This window comes from Rhinatrema bivittatum, chromosome 5 (assembly GCF_901001135.1).
Source record: "Rhinatrema bivittatum chromosome 5, aRhiBiv1.1, whole genome shotgun sequence".
Taxonomy (NCBI): Eukaryota; Metazoa; Chordata; class Amphibia; order Gymnophiona; family Rhinatrematidae; genus Rhinatrema; species Rhinatrema bivittatum.
This window is the reverse complement of record NC_042619.1, coordinates 208,496,291-208,521,551: the sequence shown is the minus strand read 5'-3', so window position 1 is coordinate 208,521,551 and position 25,261 is coordinate 208,496,291. Positions and strand designations below refer to the sequence as shown.

The 25,261-nt window shown below is 43.7% G+C and overlaps 1 protein-coding gene across 1 annotated transcript in view; it reads left to right on the top strand.

Moving 5' to 3' along the window:
* DMD (dystrophin) overlaps nt 1–25,261 on the top strand; it is a 3,148,630-nt gene that overhangs the window by 575,342 nt on the left and 2,548,027 nt on the right. Inside the window, exon 2 of the mRNA XM_029603105.1 lies at nt 14,786–14,847. Coding sequence (XP_029458965.1) covers nt 14,786–14,847 — 62 coding nt within the window. The remainder of the gene's footprint in view (nt 1–14,785; nt 14,848–25,261) is intronic.

Genomic DNA, 25,261 nt, shown 5'->3' with positions numbered 1-25,261 from the left:
TACTCTTAATTCACATAGAGCCTACGGATAGGTGGATAGCCTTGAAGCCGAGCAGAGTGTAAATTGCGTGACTTGCTCTTTCTTTGCTCCTATAGAGTTGCCTGCACTTGTGTGCTCCTGTCACTTGCCTTCTGTAGTACTCTTTGTTGTGCTGCCCTATTCCTTTTATGTCTATTAGATCCTGCAAGCGCCTCGGAGCTTATCTGTCCGTATTTGGCAGCTTCGCCGGTGTCTCTTTAGCTTTCCTCAGACAACGTTGCTCAGCTCTCCCAGTTGCCTCTGTCAGGCACTGTGGCTGCATTCCTCAGCCAGCCCGGCAGCATCGTCTAGCCCTTCAAATCCAGTTTTCCGTCTGGCATCTGTCAGTGCTTTACTCATAGAAATGGCCCTTTAGAAAATTGCATAATTGGGCCGTAAATTCACTCAGCAAAACTACGCACACCAAATAGGAGGCATAATTGTATGCATGCAATTTTGCTGGGATAATTTTCAAAGCAAACTAATGCGTGGTAGTCTGCTTTGAAGACCGATGTAACGTATGTGCAAGGCTACAAAAGTACCCACTTAACTCACCTGTACAACTCACTTGTGCTCTGCCAGTGATTATGGGCGGAAGAACTTGGACCTGGGTCTCCTGCACTGCAGCACTTCCCGCAAGCCATGGGAGCAGAAAATGGGAAAACAATCATCAAATGAGGAAAGACTCGGGAGATGTACACAGCACTACCTGCGTCAAGTGCACTACAGTACACTGCACTGAAATGAACTATGATAGGTTCTGTCTCAGTCATGGGGAAACTACGACAACCTTGACATCTTGAGGTACTGTATTACAGCCATTGGTCAACCATGAACTGAAATGGGAGTCTGCTCTAGGAAGTAAAGAGGCAAAGACCATTTATTCATCACTTGATATAGAAATGTCACCTGGAGCTGTCTTTTAGCCCTCTGCATTATTATTCCTTATTTAGTGCCTTCTCATCCACTTAATATACAAGAGAATATTTCCCTGTGCCTAAAGAATTCTTCATTTCTAAAAATAAACATTTCTCTTTGTCATGCAATAATTTGAGAATGATGATAGCAGCATCATTATTCTGAGTTGCAAAGTAACATGAAACTATCAACCATAATTTTAGTACAATAGAGATCAAATTATCTTTTGAAAGCAGCCTGATGCCTTGTTAATCACTCATCAGGAAGCAGGTTAAATAAAGGAGGTGAAGAAGGGAGCATCTCACTGACAGGCCCTCGCAGAAAGGTGCATTTTGGCCCAATGCCCAGTTTTACTGCAGTTGTGCGCTTGTCCTCTTTGAGAAAACTTTACCGCCGATGCAGTAAGGAGCTTTGCCCATAGAAAATGTGTAGGTAAAATTGGGAGTACTGCTTAGTGCCCTTGCATGGAAATCCCATGCAAATGAGGGCATTAAGTAGTATCGCAGAGAGCTGTGCTGGCCAAACACACTCTTTCTTAGTGCTGGACACTTCACTCCGGATCTAAGATGCAATTATGTTTCCAGCGCTAGTGCGTTGGCACTTAAAACCTTAAAAATAGAGGAAAAAAGTTAAAAACAAAAAAAACTTATCTGGCTAACTAGTTGGATAGATTAGTACTTATCTGGATAGGCGGCAGGGCTTCTGCCACTTATCCAGACAATGGCCGCAATCTGCCTGTCCATTAATGGCTGCGATCTGTCAGGGATGCCTCCTCCTCCTTCCTGAGTTAAAATGTGCATTTTTAAACATCTGATACATTAGCTGAGAATTAGCTTACTGCATCAGGAGTTAAAAACGTTAAGAATGTGCACTGGAAAACAAGGCAGGATTTCTTAATGCTCAGATTATTGCATCGGCCTGTGAGTTTCTGTGGAAACTGTGGTCAACAGGTGGATTCAGATCCCCTCCTCTCAGGCTACTCCTTGCTCCCTTTGGGTATACTGCTTTGCTGCAGGATTTAATAGTCATGGTTTGTGTGTGCTGAAGATAAGAGAAATGCTAACACAGAAAACAGAGAGAGAAATTAAAGCTCCAGAATATCAGTGTGTACTCAGTTTAATAAAATGTGAGGCTGGCCAGGCAGTGAAGGTGTCTCGCTGCCACAACTCACATTCTTCGATATTCACACAGTGGCAACAGAACATGCCAGTGATAATCTCAAAGTGCCCCATGCAGTTTCATGACTTTTTTTTTTTTTTTTTAAAGAAACTCATTTTTATCATAACTGTACCAAGGTAGAAGAATGACCAGATTCTGTTATGCACTGTAAACTTTTCTGCAAACATCTCTCACTTTATCAACTATCCATTCCTGTTGTTACATTTTTGGTCAAACTTTCACTGAGAAATTCAGAATTTATTGGTTTGTTCTTAAAATGTGTGTCTATATATATTGCTAGACATATAGATTATAGCACAGATAGAAGACTGAGCACAGTATGTTTTATATTTTAGGTTATATGTTGACTATACCAGTGAGTATATGTTAGGTTATTTTATTTATATGCCACTTAAGTTAATAATCCTAAGCAGTTTACAAGTGGATCATGCACAATAAAAAAATAAATAAATAAAATCAGCGAATATAGCATTTATAAAAACCCAAAAAAACAGTTGAAATAATATATCATTGAAGCTACTGTAAAACATTGGGGAATACAAACAAAATTGGGTGGTGAAGTAGAGTAAAAAATGTAAAAACTCTTTTTATAAGAAAACATGAAGAAAGAGGAAGGTTTTTATGTTATGTTTTTATTTATATCTATCTATCTCTGTATAGATATAGAAAATGTTATGCCTTTTGTCTGATTTCTTCTGAAGCACTTTGAGCTGCATATCATGCCACCTGCAGCATGTGCACCATATAGCACCAACTTAACAACTGAAATGTAAATGTAACAGGGAGTCTTGGTAGTGTCAGCCCGTAGATCAGAATAGGCTTAAAGCCAGTGGTAGAGGAGCAGAAACATTGGTTGTCATTGATGAGATTTCAGAAAGCAAAGCAAAGATTTCTTCAATGAAAGTGAATATAATACAATTACCCAACCTCTCCAGGAGGCACCCCCAACCTGTTGGATTTGCAGGATATCTGTAATGAATATGCATGAGATCAATTTGCATATAAACTGGGTCTCCAATGTGTGCAAATCTCTCTCATGCATATTCATTGTGGCAGTCTTGAAAGTCAGACTGGATAGGTGCATCTCCGGGCAGGGTTGGAAAATGTTGCTATACCAGTGAGTAGAGAATGATGACTTTTGTTGCACTAACAAATGTCCTTCCAGGACTATTGAGGAAGGCACTTTAGTGTTCCTGTAATAAGCATACAGTGATGTTTAAAATGTCTTTTAAAGAATTTCTGCTCAGCCGTGCCTATAATGTTTAACAAATGCGGTATGAACGAGTCTGAATTTGCTTGATAAAATGAATGCAGATGTGTCAGTAACGTGGATTTTCTCTTTTTGGAGAACAAATTATGATGTCTAAATTTAATTATTGTTCATGTATTTGGACTATTATGATATGGAATCACCATTTATTTATGGTATTTTGTTATTTAGTTTCTGTGAAACTAAATGTGTCGTATGTATTTAGTTAATTTTTATTATGTATGTATTTTATGTATATCGCCTAGGCCTTCTAGTGTTAGGCGATTAATACATTTTAAGAAATGAAATGAAATGTATGATACATGCCTATCAGTAGGATTTGATAATGAGCATGTTAGTCCTGAGCGGTGCTCTTTGCATCTTCTGTGGTTTGCCTTTTATGGGATGTCATTTTATAACAGACTGCACAGAGGTTAAATCAATTACATATGAACTTTATATCCATTTTCAAAGGGAAAGTATGCGTATTCAATCCCCTTAAATATATTCCCCCAAAACTGCTTGTACACTGGGACTGAAACTTTCAAACTGTGTGAGCATCGGCGCACACCCAGATACGTGACTATTTTATAACTTAAACTGATCAAGAACAAAATATTGCTCTGTTACTGTGGAAACAATATTTTGTTGAATTTCATCTATCCATTTTGAAAAAAAATTTTTCAATGATAAACTTTCAGTTTCAACACCTACACTCCAAAGTAGGTATGAATACATTTTTAATAAAGCTTAATACTTTTAACAAAATTTATCTGTAAAAATATTTCTTAGGAAGGCAGAAGGTTTCATATAGAGTATAGGTGTCCCCGCACCAATATCATGATGGTTATAATCATTAACCTCCTGCCACCTTCATATATGTGATTTTTTCAAAATGATTTTTTTAAAAAATATTTTCTCTGTATAGTCCCAAAATTTCTGTGGCGTCCGTGTTGTAACCAGCACTGCTCTCTAGGCGGAAACAAATGAAACCATTCAAGATGAGATTATGCTGATAATTAAGCTGATAATTTAGTGTTGGCTTTCTTGAATGATAATAATAAATCCCAACATGTCCGTGTTTCAGACCTGAATCTTTCTTCAGGGGAATATTACCATAGAAATCTCCAACCTCGTCTGTTCTGAGACATGGGGCCTCATTTTCTAAAGTATCGCAGGCCTGTGATACTTTAGAAGATGAAGGGGGGGGAGGGCCTGTGCTAGCTGCCGGTTTCGCACCCAATAGAACCACCATAGGAGGTGGAGCTATTGGGAGCGGTGTCGGCGCAGAGTCGGCCCCGGTGACGCCCCGACTCCTCCTCTTCCGGGACCGACTCCGCCTCCATCCTGGTATCGCACGCGATAAGGGGCTTTTCGCGTGCAAGCGGCTTGGAAAATGAGGCCCATGGAGCGGTAAAAAGCAGAGCAATTAACTACACAGCGAGGAAAACGATTCCAGTAGTTGGAGATTTCTGTGGTGATATTCCCCTGAAGAAAGACTCAGGTCTGAAACACGGACGTGTCGGGATTTATTATTATCATTCAAGAAAGCCAACACTAAATTATCAGCATAATATCATCTTGAATGGTTTCATTTGTTTCCGCCTAGAGAGCAGTGCTGGTTACAACACGGACGCCACAGAAATTTTGGGACTATACAGAGAAAATATTTTTTAAAAAAATAATTTTGAAAAAATCACATATATGGAGGTGGCAGGAGGTTAATGATTATAACCATCATGATATTGGTGCGGGGATACCTATACTCTATATGAAATCTTCCGCTCTTCCTAAAAAATATTTTTACAGATAAATTTTGTTAAAAGTAATAAGCTTTATTGAAAATGTATTCATACCTACTTTGGAGTGTAGGTGTTGAAATTGAAAGTTTATCATTGAAAACATTTTTTTTCAAAATGGATAGATGAATTCAACAAAAAATTGTTTCCACAGCGACAGAGCAATATTTTGTTCTTGATCAGTTTAACACTTGGGAGGATCGCTGTTCACAGTGGTGTTTATATATAGTTTTATTTTATAACTTAGGCACGTTGTAAAGTAGCCAGTTTTAAGTGGGTGTGCACATAGGCGCGCAAATCCTGATTCTGCCACGTAAGTCAGGGTATTTTACAACAGGTGCACATCCACACCATTGCCAGTTTCATCACTTCATTCACCAGTTCGCCCAGTTAAGAGCTAGGTCCTCCAAACACCCCTGGTTTGATGGCCTGCACTCCCCCCCCCCCCCCCCCCCCCGTATCCCAGACCCTTTAATCCCAGCAGAAATGGCTGGTATTAATTGTTTTACAACGTACACCTCTTCCCACGCAGCACCCGTGGACCTGAGCGCGCGCGGGTAAGTATTTACGTGCACATCTTATTCCCACACCCAGAAATGCCTCCACCCTGCCCCCATCACTCCCGCACCGCGTCCCTTTGTGAAATTGAGTAAGATGTGCGCACAGCGGGAGACAGCACACGCATCTGGGCAGGTTTTAAAATTCGGGCAGCGCGTGTAAATCTGACTCGTGTGCACATCCCCCTAATTTATGTGTGCACCGGGCTTTTAAAATTCACATTTGTATGTGCACGTGGAGGGTTTTTTTTTTTTTTAATTTTTTAAATATTCCCCACATACTTTTGAAAATGGAAAAGCATGTCCTTCAAGGCAAGCCCCTGCCCTCGAATGACTCTGCTCACTGTAGCTAAACTCATGAGCCTACAATTGCTGCCGTGACTGCTTTTGAAATCTCTTTAATCGCCGACACAGAAATATCCTCCACGCTTGGGCCTGTCTTTGGCGTCATTTTCTCCTCCACCACCGTTGCAGACTTACTCAGGCCGATCCGTTTTGGCCGCGTTGCCTTAGCCCTTGAAAGTGCAAGAATTAGGCTGTGCTATGCGGGCAAAAAATAAATGTGTATATATATTTGTAGGTGAACACGAGGGTTTGCTTATTAAATTTTTTTTTTGCTGGCTCCCAAGGAGCCAAGTGCTCAGTGCTTCCTACTCCCTCAACATCATGACTGGAGGTCCGACACTGAGCCATTTTAAGCTCTTCAGATGATGACAAAAACCGGAGAAGGTAATTTCATTTCAGGTTAGAAAGCATCCACTTCATTATGAGATTTAATGGGGTGAGAATGTGGTCCTAGTGCTCCAAGGTCCCCGGTAATTTCAAGACTCATCCCTAGCTCTGTGACCTTGGCTAAGTCACTTTGGGGCCTATGTACTAAAGGTTTTCCCTCATTTTGTTTCTATGGAAAAAATGCTTAGGGCAAGGCCCTTTATCACCTAGTGCTTTCAGGACCCAGGTGAAAATAAGACATCCTAATCTGCTTTTCCAGCTAACCTATTTTTAGTTTGGGGGGGGCGGGGGCAGGGGGTTTGTACTTTTCAACATGGCCTTTCACTTCGGGCTCACTTTTAAGCACCCTGGGACCTGGAGGTATGTCTTGACTTCTAAATGAAGAACAACTGGCACCCTTCCCATGCCAAGTCCCACAGTCTCCTTTTGTTGTGAGAAGCTGATAGCTTCAGTCGGTGCTTGTTTGTGTCTTAATGGATAAAAAAAACACATCTGCATAAACCTTCTACGGTGTCATGTGTCTAACGGTGTTATTTTCCCACAGGATTTCTTTAGCTCATGGACTTTCATGTTTTCAAGACACGTTGAAACTTTTTATGTTTCTTTTGTCTTATTTATCTTACCTGGAAACTGAATATATATACATTGGGAAGGGTGTAAAACTCAAACAATTTTAGGGGCCTGTTGGCCGACGGCGTTCTCTCATGATGTATCTAAGGGAAAAATGCTTTGCAAATAGAGCCCTTGGTTTTAACAGGCAGAATATTTTCTTCGTGAAGCTGCTAGGAACTCGCAGGGAGCACATTAACCGCAATCCGAAGCGTTCAGGCTTCAAACATTATGTATGCAACAGCGTTCTTAAATAACTGATTGCAAGTAATTAACTGTAATGCTTTTTCTTATATTAACAACAGGGCTCCTGTTGATTTTAAAACCTGGGAAAATACGTATCAAGTTGTTGGGTTTTTTTTATTATTATTTATTATTTTGTATTCTAGAGTTTAAAATGTGATTGAGCCCCTTGGTTCAGATATGCACTATTACTGACTTCAGCCAGCCATCCCTGAATAAAACTGTAGACTAATGCTTGAAGGGTATTACTTCTATTTAATAAATGAGCTGCACTGCCAAGAGGGTAATTTTATAACCGCCTACATAAATTTTAAATCTGTTAGCCCACGGAGCTCAATTTTATAACAGCCTGTGTAGGGCTGACATCTGCACACTCTTTCGGTTGAATTTTTAAAGCATTGCTCGCGGTTAAAAGGCCCATATATGCAAGATTATGGGCTGAGCGCGAGTAACTCTTATTTTAAAACTAGAAAAATACACGCGCATATGCGTGTGCATGAGCAGCCCAACATGCGGAGAAGAGGGTCAGATTCTGTGCAGGTCAGGGGCATTCTGGGGGGTGGGCAACATTTATGCACACAAATCCTGATTTTAAAACCTGCGAACGCAGCACACGTAGGGGCTGTTACCTGCTCTTTATCAGGTGTAAGTCAGAATAATAGCCAGAAACTGCCTGGGTGAGAAGTCTGGGTAAACTGAGGGGGAGCACAGGCTGAAGAACCAGAGCATCTTGATTGACCCAGAGATGGGCTGGGTTCACTTGCACGTGTAAAAGCCGACTAATCCTAAGGAAAGATACGCGAATAACATTTCCTCGCATAACTGCTTAAAATTAGAGCACACATATGCGCGTGGGGCATATTTTAAACAGCACGCTCTCTTGCGCGGATGATTTTAAATCCCAGCGTGTATGTGCTCTCGTGCACCTACGTGTTCATTTTAAAGTTACGGTCCCTGTCTGTACGCACGTGAGTCCATTTTGAAAATCAGCAGGACCAGGCGTAGCTTAGCGCGGCACAGGTCTGAACAACTACACCTGCTAGAGGGCGGGTATCATTGTCTGTGCCAGGCTTTTCGAAAATAAAAAGTACATGTGTAAATGATTTCTCCAGCAGCAGCAGGGAGATGCAATGGGAACTTATTCTGAGATCCCGTGTTACCTGCTGAGTGAGGTTTCAGGTTTCTAAATGCTGTTTGTCGAGTTATAAGGGGATCAGTCAATCCCTGATGTGCCTCACTGGGGGTACGAATAATTATAGGAGTCGGCATGACAGTGCTTTAGTTAACGGGACTCGAAGGGGGAACAGAGAGGAATGCTATTCCCCTTGTTATATATCTCTCTCTTTGAGGCAGCAGTGACATTGGCACTGGTAACCTCAGCCCATCCGCACACTGCAGCCGCTCCCACCCTCAGCCCCAGCTCTCCCAGGTCACCCAGTGCCAGATTGCTGGGACTGCAGGTAGCTTTGGCTTGAGTGGGCTGGGGGAACAGAGAGCGCCTGGCAGTTTGCTTCCATGTGTGGGCTAGGGGGATATGGAGCAGAGCACCTGGAATGGGTCAGGTAGAGAACAAGACGAGGGTGATGGCAGCTGCTTCAGATTGCAAGGGCCGGGAGGGGAGGTGGGAGGTTAGAGAACACCAACAACAGCTTCAGCTTCGGCCTGAAGGAGGCAGGAACAGAAGTCATAAGAGTTGAGGGGTAAGGGAGGAGAGAGAGAGAGAAAGAGCAGAGGGATGCTGGAGAGGGGAAAGGAGCAAAAAGAAGGATGGAAGGGAAAGAGGAGCTGAGGAGAATGAGAGAGGGGGTGGTGAGATCTGAGAGAGAATGGTGGGGATAGACTTGTCGGGGGGGGGGCGGGGGGGGAGGTGTGAGAGAATTGTGAAGACAGGCAGAGGAGGACATGTACCACTTTGCACCACTCTTGAAAGGACAAATACCTGTGAGTTTGAGATCAGTCAGAGATGAGATTTAAATGGCATGAATATATTTAGGTGAATGTATGTTTGAGGGCAGGTATGTGAGTAGAGTTCAAGGCATTAAGGTGTACATTTTCAAAGGACCATTGCACATAAAAATAGCACATAAGCATCATGATGCTCATATATATGCTAGTTTATAAAAGTTGAGCATATGCATGTTCTTTCCATTTGGTGCACACGTTTTGCCAGGGGAAAAAAGGAGTGGGCTAGAGGCGTTCTGGGGCAGGGTTCAGAAGTACACATGGTTGTTGCTATTTAGTAATGCATTACTATACTTATTCATCACTGTACATTACTAAACTTATTTGTACATTTTTATACCTGCTAATTGTCATGCAAATGAAATTGGACTTGTCTGTTGGCCGCAGTTTTTGAATGGGAGGTCTGGGTGCACTGGTGGGGGATCAGGATGAAGTGTTAGAAGATGTGGGTGAGCTAGAGGCAGACTGGATGAACTGGCGGAGATACTGGTGAACTGATGATTAAGTACGTGCAAGTATTTCATTACAGTATATACTGTATATGCATGTGTGTATATGTTTATAAACTAGGTGGCGAAAGCATGCGTTTTCATGCACTGAAATATGTGCATGAAACGTACACGCATACTTTTGGTCCCGGGGGATTTTTTCAAAACTAGCCCATGGGGGTATCTGAAGCCTTCATGCGCTTTCCCTGCAGCACGTGTATCAATTGCTCCCAAAGGCACACTAAGTAAACCCTAGAACCCAGCAGAACTGAGCCAAAATATCTCCGAAATAAACTTAATCTTTTCTAAATAACTAAGAAGTTGAACACATTCTAAAGACCTTGGGTGAGCAGAGCTGCAGCCACCATTCCATCCATGCAAATTGACTAGGCCTCCTTCACATCTGCTTTTATCTCTTATAGAGATATATTCTGGATTCCTGGTCTGGCTCTTGAACCAGGTGCAGACACCAAGCTCAGTCAAAAACAGATTTTTTAGGCTGCAGAAACGTTATTGGCACATACACACTAACAACCACAAAGACACATACTCTTTCTCAGACACACCCACACGCTGAGAGTGTGTGTGTGAATGTGTCAGAGACAAAAATAGCCACACACACACACACTCGCTCTCACAAAGTGTGTATGGGTGTGTGTAACTCTCTCACTCTTTCTGACACAGACTCACAAACACTCCTTCTATCATGCCACTGTCCTGCTGCTGCTTATGTGCTCACACACGGGCCGATACAGTAGCCCGGGTTTGGCCGTGCGTTTTTGACGCACTAGCTTTATCCCCTTATACAATAAGGGGTAATAGCACATCGAAAACGCACGGCCAATCCCCCAAAAACTAATAGCGCCCGCAACATGCAAATACATGTTGATGGCCCTATTAGCTATCCCTGCGTGATCCAGAAAGCAAAATGTGCAGCGAAGCCGCACATTTTACTTTAAAAAATTAACGCCTGCCCAAAGGCTGGCGTTAATTTCTGCCAGCGCCTAGGAAGGGTATAGAAAAGCAGAAAAAAACTGCTTTTCTGTACACCCTCCGACTTAATATCATAGCGATATTAAGTCGGAGGCCCCAAAATTAAAAAAAAATTTTAAATAAAAAAAAAAAAAAAATGTAAAATCGGCCCGCGGGTCGGAAGACGGATGCTCAGTTTTGCCGGCGTCTGTTTTCCGAACCCGTGGCTGTCAGCGGGTTTGAGAACCGACGCCGGCAAAATTGAGCGTCGGCTGTCAAACTCGCTGACAGCCACCGCTCCTGTCAGAAAAAGAGGCGCTAGGGACACGCTAGTGTCCCTAGCGCCTCTTTTTACCGTGGGCCCTCATTTGCATACTAAATTGTACGCACAGGAGAGTGGCCTATGCGTACTTCGGGAGAGCGAGTGCTCGCCTTGGAGCACCCGCTCTCCCGCGGGTTTTACTGTATCGGCGTGACAGTGAGTGCCCCTAGTCCAGCACTGCTGCATCATGGTGTAAAGTTCTTGCTTGCTGCCAGCCCCCTCCCTTTCCTAATCTCATTCTCTAGGGCCAGCTACTTCTCTCAGAGCTCAGTGTAGTCACCTCAGACAGAAGCCTCCCCAACACTGCATAGACACTTTCTCCTGGCTTACCCCCTTCTGACCTGTGCCTGTAGCTTTCCCCCACTTTTCTGTAATCCTCCCACCACTCTAGTGCATTCCCAGTGACTGCAGGCTACCCAGTCTGCTGCTTTTATGGTTCCCCAGGCTCTGCTCTGCCTACCGACTCCAGGGGCGAGGGGACAAAAAATTACTCCTTCTGTTCCCTGGGCTTATGAAAATAGAAAATTAAGCCCTGCTCCAAAGTATATCATGTACTAGCATTAATCTCTGTGAGTCCACTTGCGTGCACAAATTCTGTACTGTGGATAGGTATGAAAGTTGGGCTCTCTGAAAGCACTTATGGAGTGTGGATTCTCCTCCTGCTTGCTTTTTTCAGGTTCTAAGGAACATCTCTTTCAATTTTGCCAGATACCTTGAGGTCCATATTGAGACACAGGATAGCAAAGTTAGCCTTATAAAATTATTCAGTAGTGCAACTGCACTATTGAATATAGCTAGCTATCTTAAAGTTAGACTGCTAACTAGAGCCAGCTAACTTTAGGACAGGTCTTTGGCCCAACTAGACTTAGCCGGCTATGTTATCCAGCTAAGAGAATATCAGACTTAGTTGGTTAACTTATGAGATCATTTATCATTTTGGGGCGGATTTTCAGAGCCCTGCTCGACTAAATCCGCCCAAAACCGGGCGGATTTAGGCGAGCAGGGCCCTGCGCGCCGGGAAGCCTATTTTACATAGGCCTACCGGCGCGCGCAGAGCCCCGGGACTCGCGTAAGTCCCGGGGTTCTCCTCGGGGGGCGGGCCCGGTCGTCGCGGCGTTTCGGGGGCGTGTCGGCAGCATTTTGGGGGCGGGTACGGGGGCGTGGTTATGGCCCGGGGCGGTCCGGGGGCGTGGCCGTGCCCTCCGTACCCGCCCCCAGGTCGCGGCCCGGCGCGCAAGAGGCCCGCTGGCGTGCGGGGATTTACGCCTCCCGGAGGGAGGCGTAAATCCCCCGACAAAGGTAAGGGGGGGGTTTAGACAGGGCCGGGCGGGTGGGTTAGGTAGGGGAAGGGAGGGGAAGGTGAGGGGAGGGCAAAGGAAAGTTCCCTCCGAGGCCGCTCCGATTTCGGAGCGGCCTTGGAGGGAACGGGGGTAGGCTGCGCGGCTCGGCGCGCGCCGGCTATACAAAATCCATAGCCTTGCGCGCGCCGATCCAGGTTTTTAGCAGATACGTGCGGCTCCGCGCGTATCTACTAAAATCCAGCGTACTTTTGTTTGCGCCTGGAGCGCAAACAAAAGTAGGCTATTCGCGCTCCTTTTAAAATCCGCCCCTTTATGTTAGGGCCTTAATGCTGATGATAAGGCCCTAACGCACGCGAAAATGCCGTAATGTGTGCGGTAAATAGTGCAACGTGTGTTAGTATGCAAATTAGGAGAGAGAGAAAGAGAGGAAGTGTGCCTCTATAGGGACTGATATGTCAGTCTACTATTTATACCACTGTAAGAGGGGACAATATTACCTTGGGGTGAAGTTTGGGTGGTGGGGTAGGTTTGGGGAGGGCAGTTTTACATACATAGTCAGAGGTATGAACAACAAAGGTGCCATCCGTGAAGATTTTCTGTCATTTGGAGTGATGAAAGATTAAAGAGGAGTTTCTTTGTACAATGTACTCTCTACTAGAGAGTGCATCAGGCTAGGTACAGTGGTATAAATAGTAGAGTGACTGATATATTGGTCCCTATAGAGGCGCTCTCTCGCTCTTTCCAGCAGCACAAACCACCATTTGCAAAAAAAACCCCTTTTCGGTCAGTACCTCTGCGATGCAGTAGCAGGGAAATTATCCTAACCACACCTTCTCTTTTATTGCAGGCCTATTTCCACTATATTTATAGTATTTTGATGAATCTAGGCTAACTTTGAGCCAGATTCATTAAGGCTGTTCTCCCATTTTGTGTCTATGGGGAAAAATCCTTAGTGAATCAGGTACTTAAGCCAGCTAACTCCTCCGAGTTACACCCCTGGAATGCCCCTAACTTATCCGGCTATCTTATTAGCCAGCTAGAATTTAGCCCGATAAGGGCCCACATATCCATTTAGCCTGCTAATTTCTGAGTTAGCCGGCTAAATGCTTTTGAATATGGAAACCTCCTATCTCCATTGATGACAATTGTCATATAGAAAAAAAAAATGTTTCTTACTATTTGGCTTGCCGAAATGACGTTGGATGGCTTGAGCCAACATGGGGAATGTATGCTGATTGGCTGGGCTCTAGACAAAAAGGTGGAACAGTAAGTCTAAAAATTAACCAATCACTCACTCACTAGCCAGTAAGGCCTCAAAATTCAAGTGACCAAAACAGCTCAGCCAGTGTCTTGTTTTATTCTGTAACAAACAATAATACTAATCCTGGATGCGAGAGTATCCTCTGTTAGTAGTGACTGTAGGCAGCAACCTTTGCCTTGGGCTTTGGGATTGGTCTTGCTTTTTGTTTAGATGATTATCGCATTAATTGCAAAGTTGAGCTCTGATTGGGTTGTAACTGGAGGGGGGGGGGGGGGGGAGAATGACAATAGCTAACCATTGAAAGGCAGAATATAAATAAAAAAATAAACAGGTTGCAACATTTCAAACATTAAGAGCTGTGTAGCTCTGCTAATTAGCCGAGTAAACTTACCTAGCTACTTAGCACTGTATATTTAGCAGCACAACCACACTTTTGAATATAGCCAGATACCCTAAAATTAGCTGGATAAGTTTATCCGGATAACTTTAGGACAGGTCTGTGGCATGACCAGAGTTAGCCAGAGAAGTTATCAGCTCCTTCACCAAAGGCCTCTGGGACTACCCCTAGAACAGTCACATTTCATTTAGCTGGATAACTTTTTAGTCATCTGGCAAGGATTGTAACTTTCCAAATGGCGCGAGTGCACACATTTGCGCATATAACATTGGCCTGTGCCCAGGCATGGCAGTCATTCTGTAACATAAGCACGCATGTTATAAAATAACCTGGCCGCGGGCACATGTGCGCCAGATTTTAAGTGGGCTCACGTATGTGCACGAAGATGCTGCTTCTACCGCATAGACCAGGGGATTCTAAAAGGGGCGCACATTGACGCCATTCCCAGTTTAGCAGTTCATCCCTAGTCTGACCAGTTAAGAAGAGAGGTCCTCAAACCCCCCTGCAGTTTCATAGCCTTCACTCCCTACAGCTTTTAAAACCCGCTCGGCATACGCAAGCATGACATATTCACACACCCTTTAATTAATGCGCTCATGGGACTTTTTAAAATTTACCTTAAAATGTATTTGAAAATGGACCTCTTAGTTTATAATCCTCCATTTCAGCTTGTTCTTTTGTAAGAAGACAAATGGCATGGATCAAATTCCTAAAACGCTTTTTAGGTCTGCTTTTTTTTTTTTGTTTTTGGTAACACTGATTTCTGTTTCATTTTCAGATGAAAGAGAAGATGTTCAGAAGAAAACATTTACGAAATGGATAAATGCTCAGTTTGCTAAGGTAGGCAAGCTACAGAATCCGTCAAACAAAAGACATTGTTGTGCGTTTCCTCTTGGCAGCGGCGGCTGCTGTGTTTGTTTTAATGCTCGCCTGACGCTGGAGCTAAGTTTGCAGATTTGGAGTAGCTGGTTCCTTGCAAAGAGTGCTTCTGAGGCGTGTCCATGGAGGGGGCAGCCTGGAAAGCACATGCTCTGTGAGCGTGAAATCCTTTCAAATCAGACCTGTAGCATTCTTGAGAGATTTGAAGTCGACAGATGTGATGAAATGCTGCGCTGTCGATCTGAATGTTGATAAAGAATTTGCTACAGCGTCTCGCAAGAATTGGTAATGAAACTGGCCCAGTTAGGCCTGGGACGCAGAGGTCTGCAGACATACTGGCAGTTGGGCTGCAGCCCAGGAATGGCAGGGCAGTGATTAATTGTACAAGGTCTACTTGGCATGAATGCAGGAAGCCAGATACCTCCGATAGCTGTACTCCCCGGGTCCCCTGACTTTTAATTTTATCCTTTAACAATCTGCCAAAGAAATCTGAGAGTAATGCTAAAATTAGAACAGGAAATGCTGTCCAAAAATGTAAATTAAAAATTATGGAGCGACTCAGATAAACTGAGGGCCAGAGCTGAAAAGCGGAAATCGCCGCTTTGCTGTAAAGATTAGAACAGTGAGACTGGGACGGTGGGATTTCAGCTCATCAGTCAGAGGGAGAAGGAACGAAGAGCTGAGATTTGGGAGCGGGGGTATCAGGCAATAACAGTCTGAGAAGTAAAATAGCACTGCCATGGGTATAGTCAGCAGCTGGCCAGGCACTGGGTGTCCCGACGCTTAGAAAAAAGAGCAGTTGGGCGACAGAGACAGGACGAGGCATTGTAGGGCCTAAGCTTTATAATGGGTCTTCGGTTCTGTCCATGGCATTGCTGCAGAAATATTGAGAGCTTCAAGAGAGTTCAAGGAGAGAGAGAGAACCATTACATGTGTTAAGAGGATGGGAACATTCACACTATCCCGAACCAGACTGCACTTGTCTGGCTTGCAAGATCACCAACAAATGGGGATGTGAAAAGTATTAAAAGGTGAATGTTCAAAGAGTTGCACATGTTAAATCAGCATACGCGTGCGCAGTAACCACATATTTGCGTAAATGTAATTTTATAAACCTCAAACGTACACGCGCAAGTAATGGTGCGTGAGTAAATTTGCTCGTATAAAAAAGGATCAGGCCAGGGGCGTTCCAAGGCACAGCCAACATTGACGCGTATAAGTTGATATTTTATAACCTCAAAAAGTGACGCGCGTAACTCTGCTACTTGCATATATTTACTTCTCATTAAGGGGATAGATTTTATAACATGGACGCACTGATTTTATAATGTGCATGGGTCATGCGCACATGCTCTAAAATCTGTGGGCCATGCGCGCGTGTGGGTGGTGCCGAATTTTGTAAGAGTGCGTGTGGCATTGCAATCGGGCCGCCCTGAGTTCTCTCCCACCTGACCCCTAACCCATTCCTACCTACCCGTAATTTTTTTATTTTTTACTTACTGCTCCTTGAGAGCAGAAGCAGTTTACCCCGGGTTTTACATGCGCAGGCCTTTGAAAATCCGGCCTTAAGTCACATAAATGAGAATCAAAGCCTTGTCGCCAAATACCTGCTGGGTGAGGTTAAACTGGGGGGAATTCAGGCTGAAGAACCAGGGCGTCTTGATGACCTAGAGGTAGGCTGGGCAAACTGGTGGACTCATTGGTAAAACTGGTAATTTGCTTCCCCTGCGTATGTTTCAAAGTTTGATTACTTACACGCGTGGTAAGGAAGGAAAATACGCGCGTGAAATCCCCACGCGTAAATCGTTTGAAATTAGGAGCGCAAATACTCGCTTTGCTGCCACCTAGCTGGATAAGTCTGAAAAACCACTACAAAGCGGGATCTAAGTGTTAAAACACTACTTAACCGGCTATGTTGAAAGGACGTGCCTCGTACCTTTTAGATATATGAGCATGTTGTGTTGATTTAAGTGTATTTTATATTGGGTGCACACATTTTCACGCACAATATGCAATACATGCGCATGAGCGTGTTCGTCCCTATACATGCATACAGGGGCAAGCACATGCATGTTTTAAAGTTAGCCTTTAAGTGAGTAGACAATTCTTAAAACTGTGCAGTACAAAGTCCATGGGTAATTTTTTTATCTATGCATTTTGCATCAGTTCCTGAAGGGAAATACATGCAAATTTTCCCCTTGATAATTGCCCAAGGAAAAGTCCCCCCTCCCTCAGAGATCTGCTTTTTTTCTATGGATACTTTTCCGGTTAAAAAAAAACAAACGCTCATATAATTTTGAAAATGTAAAATTGATCATCTCGTTGCCTCCCCTGACCTAATCTCACCCCCGGAACAGCTCCCGAAAAGATGCTGGTAAAAGTATGTGCCTTATGGAACAGCATGCACAACTTTATTTGTATGCAAGACGAGAAATTCTCATAAAGCCCCTTTACGCAGGGAGCCAGCCATCTACATGGGTAAAGAGCGTTTGCAAACTGCCATTCCCAGTACTGTTTTACTTATGTAACGGGTCGGAAAGCAGAGTTCTGTGGGAAATGCCTTTAACATTCTTAGTATGGCGTAGGGCGTTTTATGATGGAGTGGCACAGGTGAGGCCAGGCTGAAAAGTTCTGCTGCACAGGGGCTTCCTTTAAAGTTATGATCAACGCCATCAGGGGGGCCAAATAAATATTAAGTGCTATTTTATATTAATATATGATCGGGGGTCGCCGCTCACGGGTTTGAAACTTGGGCTAATTGACCCCTCTTTGAGTGCTAATATGGGGAAAGATAGTGAATCGCTGCTGCTGTGTGTGTGAGACACACCTCTCGGATGTTACTTCTTGGCGTGACAGAGAAGTGGTAACTGAGTGGAGATCCATCTGGCACACTCCCTGAGCGCTGAAGAATGCCCCTTTTCATTCCTGATACCTGCTCTCTAGATCTTCCAGCTGACGGCCTCACCTGCCCAGCATTGCTCTCTCTTTCTCTCTGAAAGAACAAGAATTTCTACATGCAATAAAGGCTTTAGCGCACCAACTCACTTGTGATTAAAAAAAAGAAAAGTGTTTGGCAAAGTTGAAGTTTAGCTGAAAAGTTTGGATGGTATCATATTTATTAAATTAGCTTCAATATGTAACCAGTGCCATTCCTAATTTTAGTTGAAAATAACCATTTTTGCTTAGATGAAAAGTAAGTTTGATTGTTTGAGTGCTCTGCTTCGAGTTCCTTTTCTCTGCTGAACATTCAGACTTTTTAATTCCACTCCTCTGCTGCAGTCTTTGTTTTTGCTCTTCTTGGCTGCAGGTTCAAAACAGGCAGGGCCGGGAGGGGACTTTACTCTTAGCAGAGTCCTTGCCTTTCTCTGCCTTTTCTCAGCACATAAGCCTTTTTCTACTGCAGCAATTTACTATATAATGCCCTGCCTGCTTACGAGGCTGTGGCAGCTGCGGGCAGAAGGCCGGCTTTAATGTCCACGGATCCTTACCGGAAGCTGCTCACACAGCTCAGCAAACGTGAAGCTTGCTATCAAGTGGGACCCGCGTCACGGGATTGTCCCCTTTCCTCCCTAGCTTCTGCCAACCTTTTCACAGTTCTTCTTGATTTAAATAGAAAATGTGTGTGCCTCCAGCTGGTGGAAAACATTGACAATATCGTGGAGGCGATTCTCTTGCTTAAGTTCCTATCATTGAACAACGGCTGATGTAGCTTGTACACATTGCGCTGTACTGATTAGTTAAATATAAAGCAAGACAGGGAGCTGGGAATAACCTTTTCCTTTAGGATGACATCAACGAACGGAAGGCATGGGTCCCTATGTCAGTAGCATAACACTGCAGAGATCTCCATCTGTACCTGTTCTGCATTTTCCGTCAGACACTAAATGCGGCCGCTCCAGCTTCAGTTGTTTAAACCTGGAATGCAAATTATGAAAATTGGCAAAGGGCAAAGACACCAACTGTCTGTAGATAGGATCAAAATACGCATATGCTTGTTCTTCTGAGATTCCCTTCAGCTTCATGGTGTAGACGGGATTTAGGACTGCAAAATAGGAATTTTTCAGAGGTTAGCTTATCAGTGGTACAGAAAAACACAGAATTTGACAGCATACGAAGACTGCAAAGCCATCTGCAGTTTGTTTTTTTTTTTTTTTTTTGCTGGTATAGTATCTGTAGCATATGTTGCAAGAATACATTATGGAAATGTATTGTATAGCCTTATAGTGCAAATAAAGTATATAGTAAGTGACAAGTCACAACTAGGTAATCATATTCCAGTAACTAGCATTCGACATCTCTGTAAAACCTCAGAATCTCAGCTTTCATGGGGAGTCATTCACAAAGCTGCAGTAAACACCTTAACATAGCACTATCGTGTGGTATTTTAAATACCGCATTTTATTTCACCCCCAATATCGCAGGTATGGTAATGAAGTGCTTTGTATGGAAATGCATGTAAATCAGCTAATTTACTAGGCAATTTCATGTTAATAAAATGACATGGCTTGCCCGAAAAAAATTGCAAGCAACGTTATTTTCAGTATTTTCATGAAAGTTAGCTGCAGCTCGGGAGTTGTAGCGAACTTTCACCAGGAGCTTGAGAATGCTAATGGGGTCCCAATTCTCCAGGGGATGTGAATTAAAGGGGCCAATTGGCCCAGAGTAAACCCCCCAAAGTGCACAAAAACCCCAGAGGTTTCTCAAGACCTTCTATCCCCCCCCCCCCCATCGCTGCCCCCATGAGGTGGCCAAGTCCTAAAAGTAAGTTGTAGTACAGGCCCTGCTCCAAAATCCCCAAACCCCCTTTTCAAACCCTTCACCTTTCACCCTAGCCCACCATCCTGACTCCTCCTGGACTTACCAAACTTGCTCTGGTAGTCTGATGGAGGTCCAGGGCACCCCCTTGGCTCCAGAACTGACAGCAGCCGTTTTCAAAATGGCGCCAGCCAGCTAGTCTCATGTGAGAGGGCAGCTGGCATCATTTTGGGGTGGCGGGGGTGGGACCGGGGTCTTAAGAGATGCCTGGGATCATTGCGACACTTGGCAGGGATTTCCATTGGGCCAATTAGCCCCTTTAATTCACTGCGGCCCCGCAGCTTGGGGGGTCGCCATCGCATGATTTGGGTGGGATTCAGCTTAGCTATGGTATTTTACTGCTGAGGAAAATACCTTGGGGTTTACTAAGCTGTGCTACTCAGTACTGCAGCTTTGTAAATCAAGCAGTAATTTCCTCCTTTTAATGACCTCCCCCTTAGTATGAAAATACTCTTGTCAGTGAAATTGTGTTTTCGGGCATGCCAGGTGGTGCTGTCCGTGGGGATGACAACAGTTCTTGGGTTCCTGTGTCATTCTGGCTTCTGCTTTGCAGGACACCTGACACATAATGTGGTGGCCAATACAGCGGTGCTGGTCTACCATTAAGTGAAGACCTGGCTCCAGTACCTGCAGAAGGCTTTAATGTCCACGGATCATTACTGGAAAGCCTTAATGCTACAGTAATGAAGATTGTCTTTTAAGAATAATACTGTTTCAGAGAGCTGTAATATATTATTTTTTATGAGGTTATTATAGCTTGGGGCATGGTATCACAAAAACCTCATCCAGCCACTCTGCAGCCTTCCTATGACATGCATGTATATACAACATTTTTATTTTTTTTGCAATTCCCTCAGCTTATATTCTATACTAAAATGACAATAATGCCTTCACTTGGATTATTTGTCAGATGTAACACAAAGAAAACAGCATTTCAAGGTTTATCCTTCAAGAGACTTGTCACAATGTGTTCCAGGCTTTTAAATCTATTTTATGTAAAGGAGCCATTGAATCAGTCAGTGCATTAAATACGCATTTTCATCCACACTGACGAGCGAAGAGAATTCTGAGTCTTTTACAGGTCATGGTCGTTAGCGATCACAGCACTATGTGAAGGCAGTGGCTCCCATCCTTTCTCTGCTTCAGTGGCCGTGAGTGCATTGGACCAAAAATACTGGAACCATATAGAGACTTATGCATTTTTTTTTAATTGCATTTGTTGGTGCCAAGAATCATTAGAATAAAGGTTAATTTTTAATTTGAACAGGTGTGTACGTTTGCATATATCTGCTTACGGATCCCCACATAGATCCTTCTGTTCCAGATCCATTGCTGTGATTCCCTGACACAAAATGGGTTAAAGCAGTAACTTGCTGGAATCTGACAGGCTTCTTCATGCAGAAATTGTACAAAGAGCATTCTTTCATTTCTGTCAGGAGTCAGGTTTTGAGAATGGTAGATTAAAGCTTCCACCACTTGATGCCTTATATAATATACAGAATGGCGTCTCGATGAAAATTAAGTAAAACATTTAGGGGTACATATTCAGCAGGACGCTTAGTAGGCAAGTTAAATTGTTCTGGATATTCAGTGGGATAAAGGTCTTCTGAAGATCGCCCTCTCACCCGAATGCAAAGGCCCCACGGGGCTGAAGTTGCCCCCCCCCCCAAAAAAAGGCCCATTTAATGTTGTTAAAAATTAATTGGGGCCTGGAGTTCCCCTCCCCCCCCCCCCCCCCCCGCTCTTAGTCCTCCTTTTACATTTTAAAGTATATCTCGCAGGCTTCTGATCCCCCCCCCTTTATTTCTAGTTGGTCTGCAGGGACCAGCGCTTCTGCTGTCATCTCTGCCGGTTAAGTCTAAAGTTATCCAGTCACACGAGGCTGGATAACTTTAGACCTGCTTCCAGCTCATAAAGGCTGAGGGAGACCAAGGTCCATGAAGCCCAGCAATCTTGTCTTTAACAGTGTTCAAGTGTGGGTCAAAGTGGCAACATCGATAGAATAGAAAACATTATCAGTAAAAAAGAACTAAGCATCAGACAAAGAAATAAAATTCAGGCTAGGCAAGTCCAGCCTCAGAAAGCAGCACCTAAAATATAAAGGCCTAAAATAAACAATGTTAGTCTTTTTGATAAACTGTTCCAGAGATAAAGTAAGATAAAATGCAGGGAAAGAAAAACAGAGCACAAAGCACCATTGATAAAAACAAAACAGCATGCAGATAAAGAAGACAGAGATATTAGATAAGGCTAATCTAAAATACCATTGTGAGAAATAGAAGGCCTAAAATAGGCATGGACAAAATTATAATCAAAGAGAAAAAGATGTATGCTGCATGAGAAAACAACCTTGCAATGCCTCAGCCATGAAAGGCATACTCTGGATTTTGTATTTTTCCTAAAACACAAGAAATCATTCATAAAATGGACAGCCTTCAATAAGCTATTCCAGGAGGAAGGTGCATTTGTCTCGTACTGGCCAGCCTAGCTGCGATCACTGATGGGGGTCACCAGCAAACCACAACAACTAGGGTCATGGCTAGTAAGAGACTAGATTTTCAGAAGGTGTTAGACAAAGCCCCTCATAAGAAACTCCTGAGAAAATTAAAAAGTCATGGGATAGGAGGCAGTGTCCTATTGTGGATTGTGAACTGGTTAAAAGACAGGAAAGAGAGAGTAGGATAATGGTCTGTTTTACCAGTTGAGGAAGCTAAGTAGTGGAGTGTCCCTGGGATTTGTACTTGGCTCTGTGCTGTTGAATTTAGTCATTAGTAATCTGGGAAAGGGAGCTAAATTATTCCAAGCTGATAAATCACAAGCTGATGGTGAGAAATTGCAGGAGGACTTTGGGACGCTGGAAGACTGAGCATCCAAATAGTTCCATATTAGGAGGCACCACCCAGGAAAAGAATCTAGCATGCGGCAGCGATCAAGAAAAACAAATGGAATGTTATGAATTATTAGGAAATGAATGGAGAATAAAACAGCAAATGTCATAATGCCTTTGTTTCGCTCCATAGTATGAACGCATCTAGGTTATTGTATGCAATTCTGCTTTCCGTATCTAAAACAAAAGGACAGCAAAACTACAAAAGGTACATAGAAGGGCAACCAAAATGATAAACAGGATGGAATGGCTACCCTATGAGGAAAGCCTAAAGTGGTTAGGGCTTTTCAACTTGGAGACGAGATGGCTAAGGTGGGGATATGATAGAGGTCTATAAAATCATGAATGGAATGAAGCATACTGTATAAATGCAGGCTGTTTACTCTTTCAAAAAATAAAAATACCAGGGGAGACCCCAAGAAGTTACTAAGTAGCACATTTAAAACAAATCAGAAAAAATATTTTTTCACACAATGTAATTAAGTTCAGGAATTATTTTCCAGAGGATGTGGTAAAGGAAGTTAGTGTAGATGGGTTTAAAAAAGGTTTGAACAAGTTCTTAGAAGAAAAGTCCATAAACCGTTATTATCCAGGCAGACTTGGGAAAAGCCACTGCTTATCCCTGGACATAAGCAGCATCAAATCTGTCTCTAATAGGGATCTGCTGGGTACTTGTGACTTGGACTGGCAATGGGATACTGGGCTTGGAGCCTTGGTCTGACCCAGTATGGAAGTTCTTATGTTTTTATGCATAACTAGTGAGCCAGAATTCAAGATAGACTGGAGTTAAGACCATTTTAAAGCTTGAAAGATAAGCATAAGGATCTTAAATTTCCCTTTTATAGAGTGGCAGCCAGTGGAGATACTGAAGGACCAGGGAAATGCTGTCCTGAAGTCTAGTATCTGTTAGCAACCTGGCAGCTGCATTTGCTTTGTAGCAAACTAAACAGTTACCAAAACAAGCAAAGCTGTTGACATAACTTCTAGCATCTTATGTCCACGTGAACTTACTGGATAGTACCTGGGCACAATTAATCTGCTGGCATTAGCCCAGTTGGTTTCAGGGGAGTTGTATTTCATTGGCATCAATCCCAGTACTCCATAGCCTACTGTATCACTAGGTCATACTTCTATTCTCTATCCTTTTTCTTTGTCCTTATCACCTCTCTCCCTGCCTCTACTCTTAAGGGAGTGAAAAATGGGCTGTTTATTGTCCTGCAACCTCCTGACCCTGTTCATATTACTCATAGAGTATGACAGCAGATAAGGACAATTTGGCCATCTACTTTGCCCAATTTCACTCCCAGTCCAATGCTATGACCCCAGGTGATCTCTAGAGGGCTGCTTGATGCTGTGTATCCTTGTGAAGCAAGAGAGCGGCACATAAGGGCTATTGATAATCTTTCAAAATAAGGGGCGAGGCAGGTTGAATGTGAGGTGCCAAGAACAGCACTTAGAAAGGAGTTGCATTTACACGAGGGCCAGTGGTTCTCCAGGACTAGAGATGGCGCAGACCCCCCCCCCCCCCACGTGCCTAAGGACCTCCCACTCCCATGCATTCCCAGGAGAATCCCTGCTCAGAAATCTGTCACTCCCCCGGTTTACTAGAGAGCCTATGTGCTTATCCAAGGCTTTTGTGATCTCTGTGCCACTTCTGGGGGAGGGGGTACATTCTATGCATCTATCACCCTCGGCCTGAAGAAATATTTATTGTGCCCGCTCCAGAATCTACGATGGTAACTTTTAAATCAGCGTGCGGGCACACACACGCGAGCGCTCGTCAACCTGCGCCCAGGAACACGGGAGATTTCATAAGATCCGCATATAGGCGCACATGGATAGAACTTCCAAACCTCCATAGTTTACTAAAGCCTCCCTTCTCCCCGTTAGCCTCAGCCCATGAAACCCCGCCGATCTGTTTACCTTAATTTTATAGCTTGCACGTCATCCAGGGCAGAAGTAAAAGTTACGTGGCGGTGCGTACGCGCTAATTTCAAGTTAAAATCCAGGAAGGCCCGCAGCCAGACCGGGCCCCTTTTCTTGCACCTTTCATTTGTGCATCAGGGGCAGGTACGGGCAGGCCCTGGGCGGCTTTTAAAATCTGCTCGGCACACTCCAGCCCAGCTTCTGCGCACATTTACGGGTTTTAGTGCCCGCCAGGCTTTTAAAACTCACCTTTATGCCAACATTTAAATTGGAAGGGGGGGGGGGGCGGGGTCGACCACTCAGGTCTTTGGGTGCCACGAGCTGGTGGGGTTTTCACAGTATCCCCAATAAATATGCATGAGATGCATTTGCAGGCAGCGAGTGGGGGAAGTACCTGGAACTGCATGTCATGCATAGTCACTTCTCTTTATAGATCTGGGTGCCATTGATAATGTTTTAATCATTAAGTTGATGTGGTTGGGCAAACTAGATGAGCCATGTGGTCTTTCTCTGCTGTCAATTTTCTTTCTTTCTGTGTCAATAATAGCCCCACTGACATTTTAGTAGCAGCATCATTAATAAATAAATCATGACGCAGATCTCACCGTTCTTTGTTCTTGCTTTCCTTTACTGACTTTCTGACCGTGGGAGTGTAGTTTGACACTTTGAGCAGCATACAAGCCTCTCAAGAAGGTAATTTGCAAAGGAGTTGTGCGTGTAAATGTGACATTACTTTTGTAGCCTTTT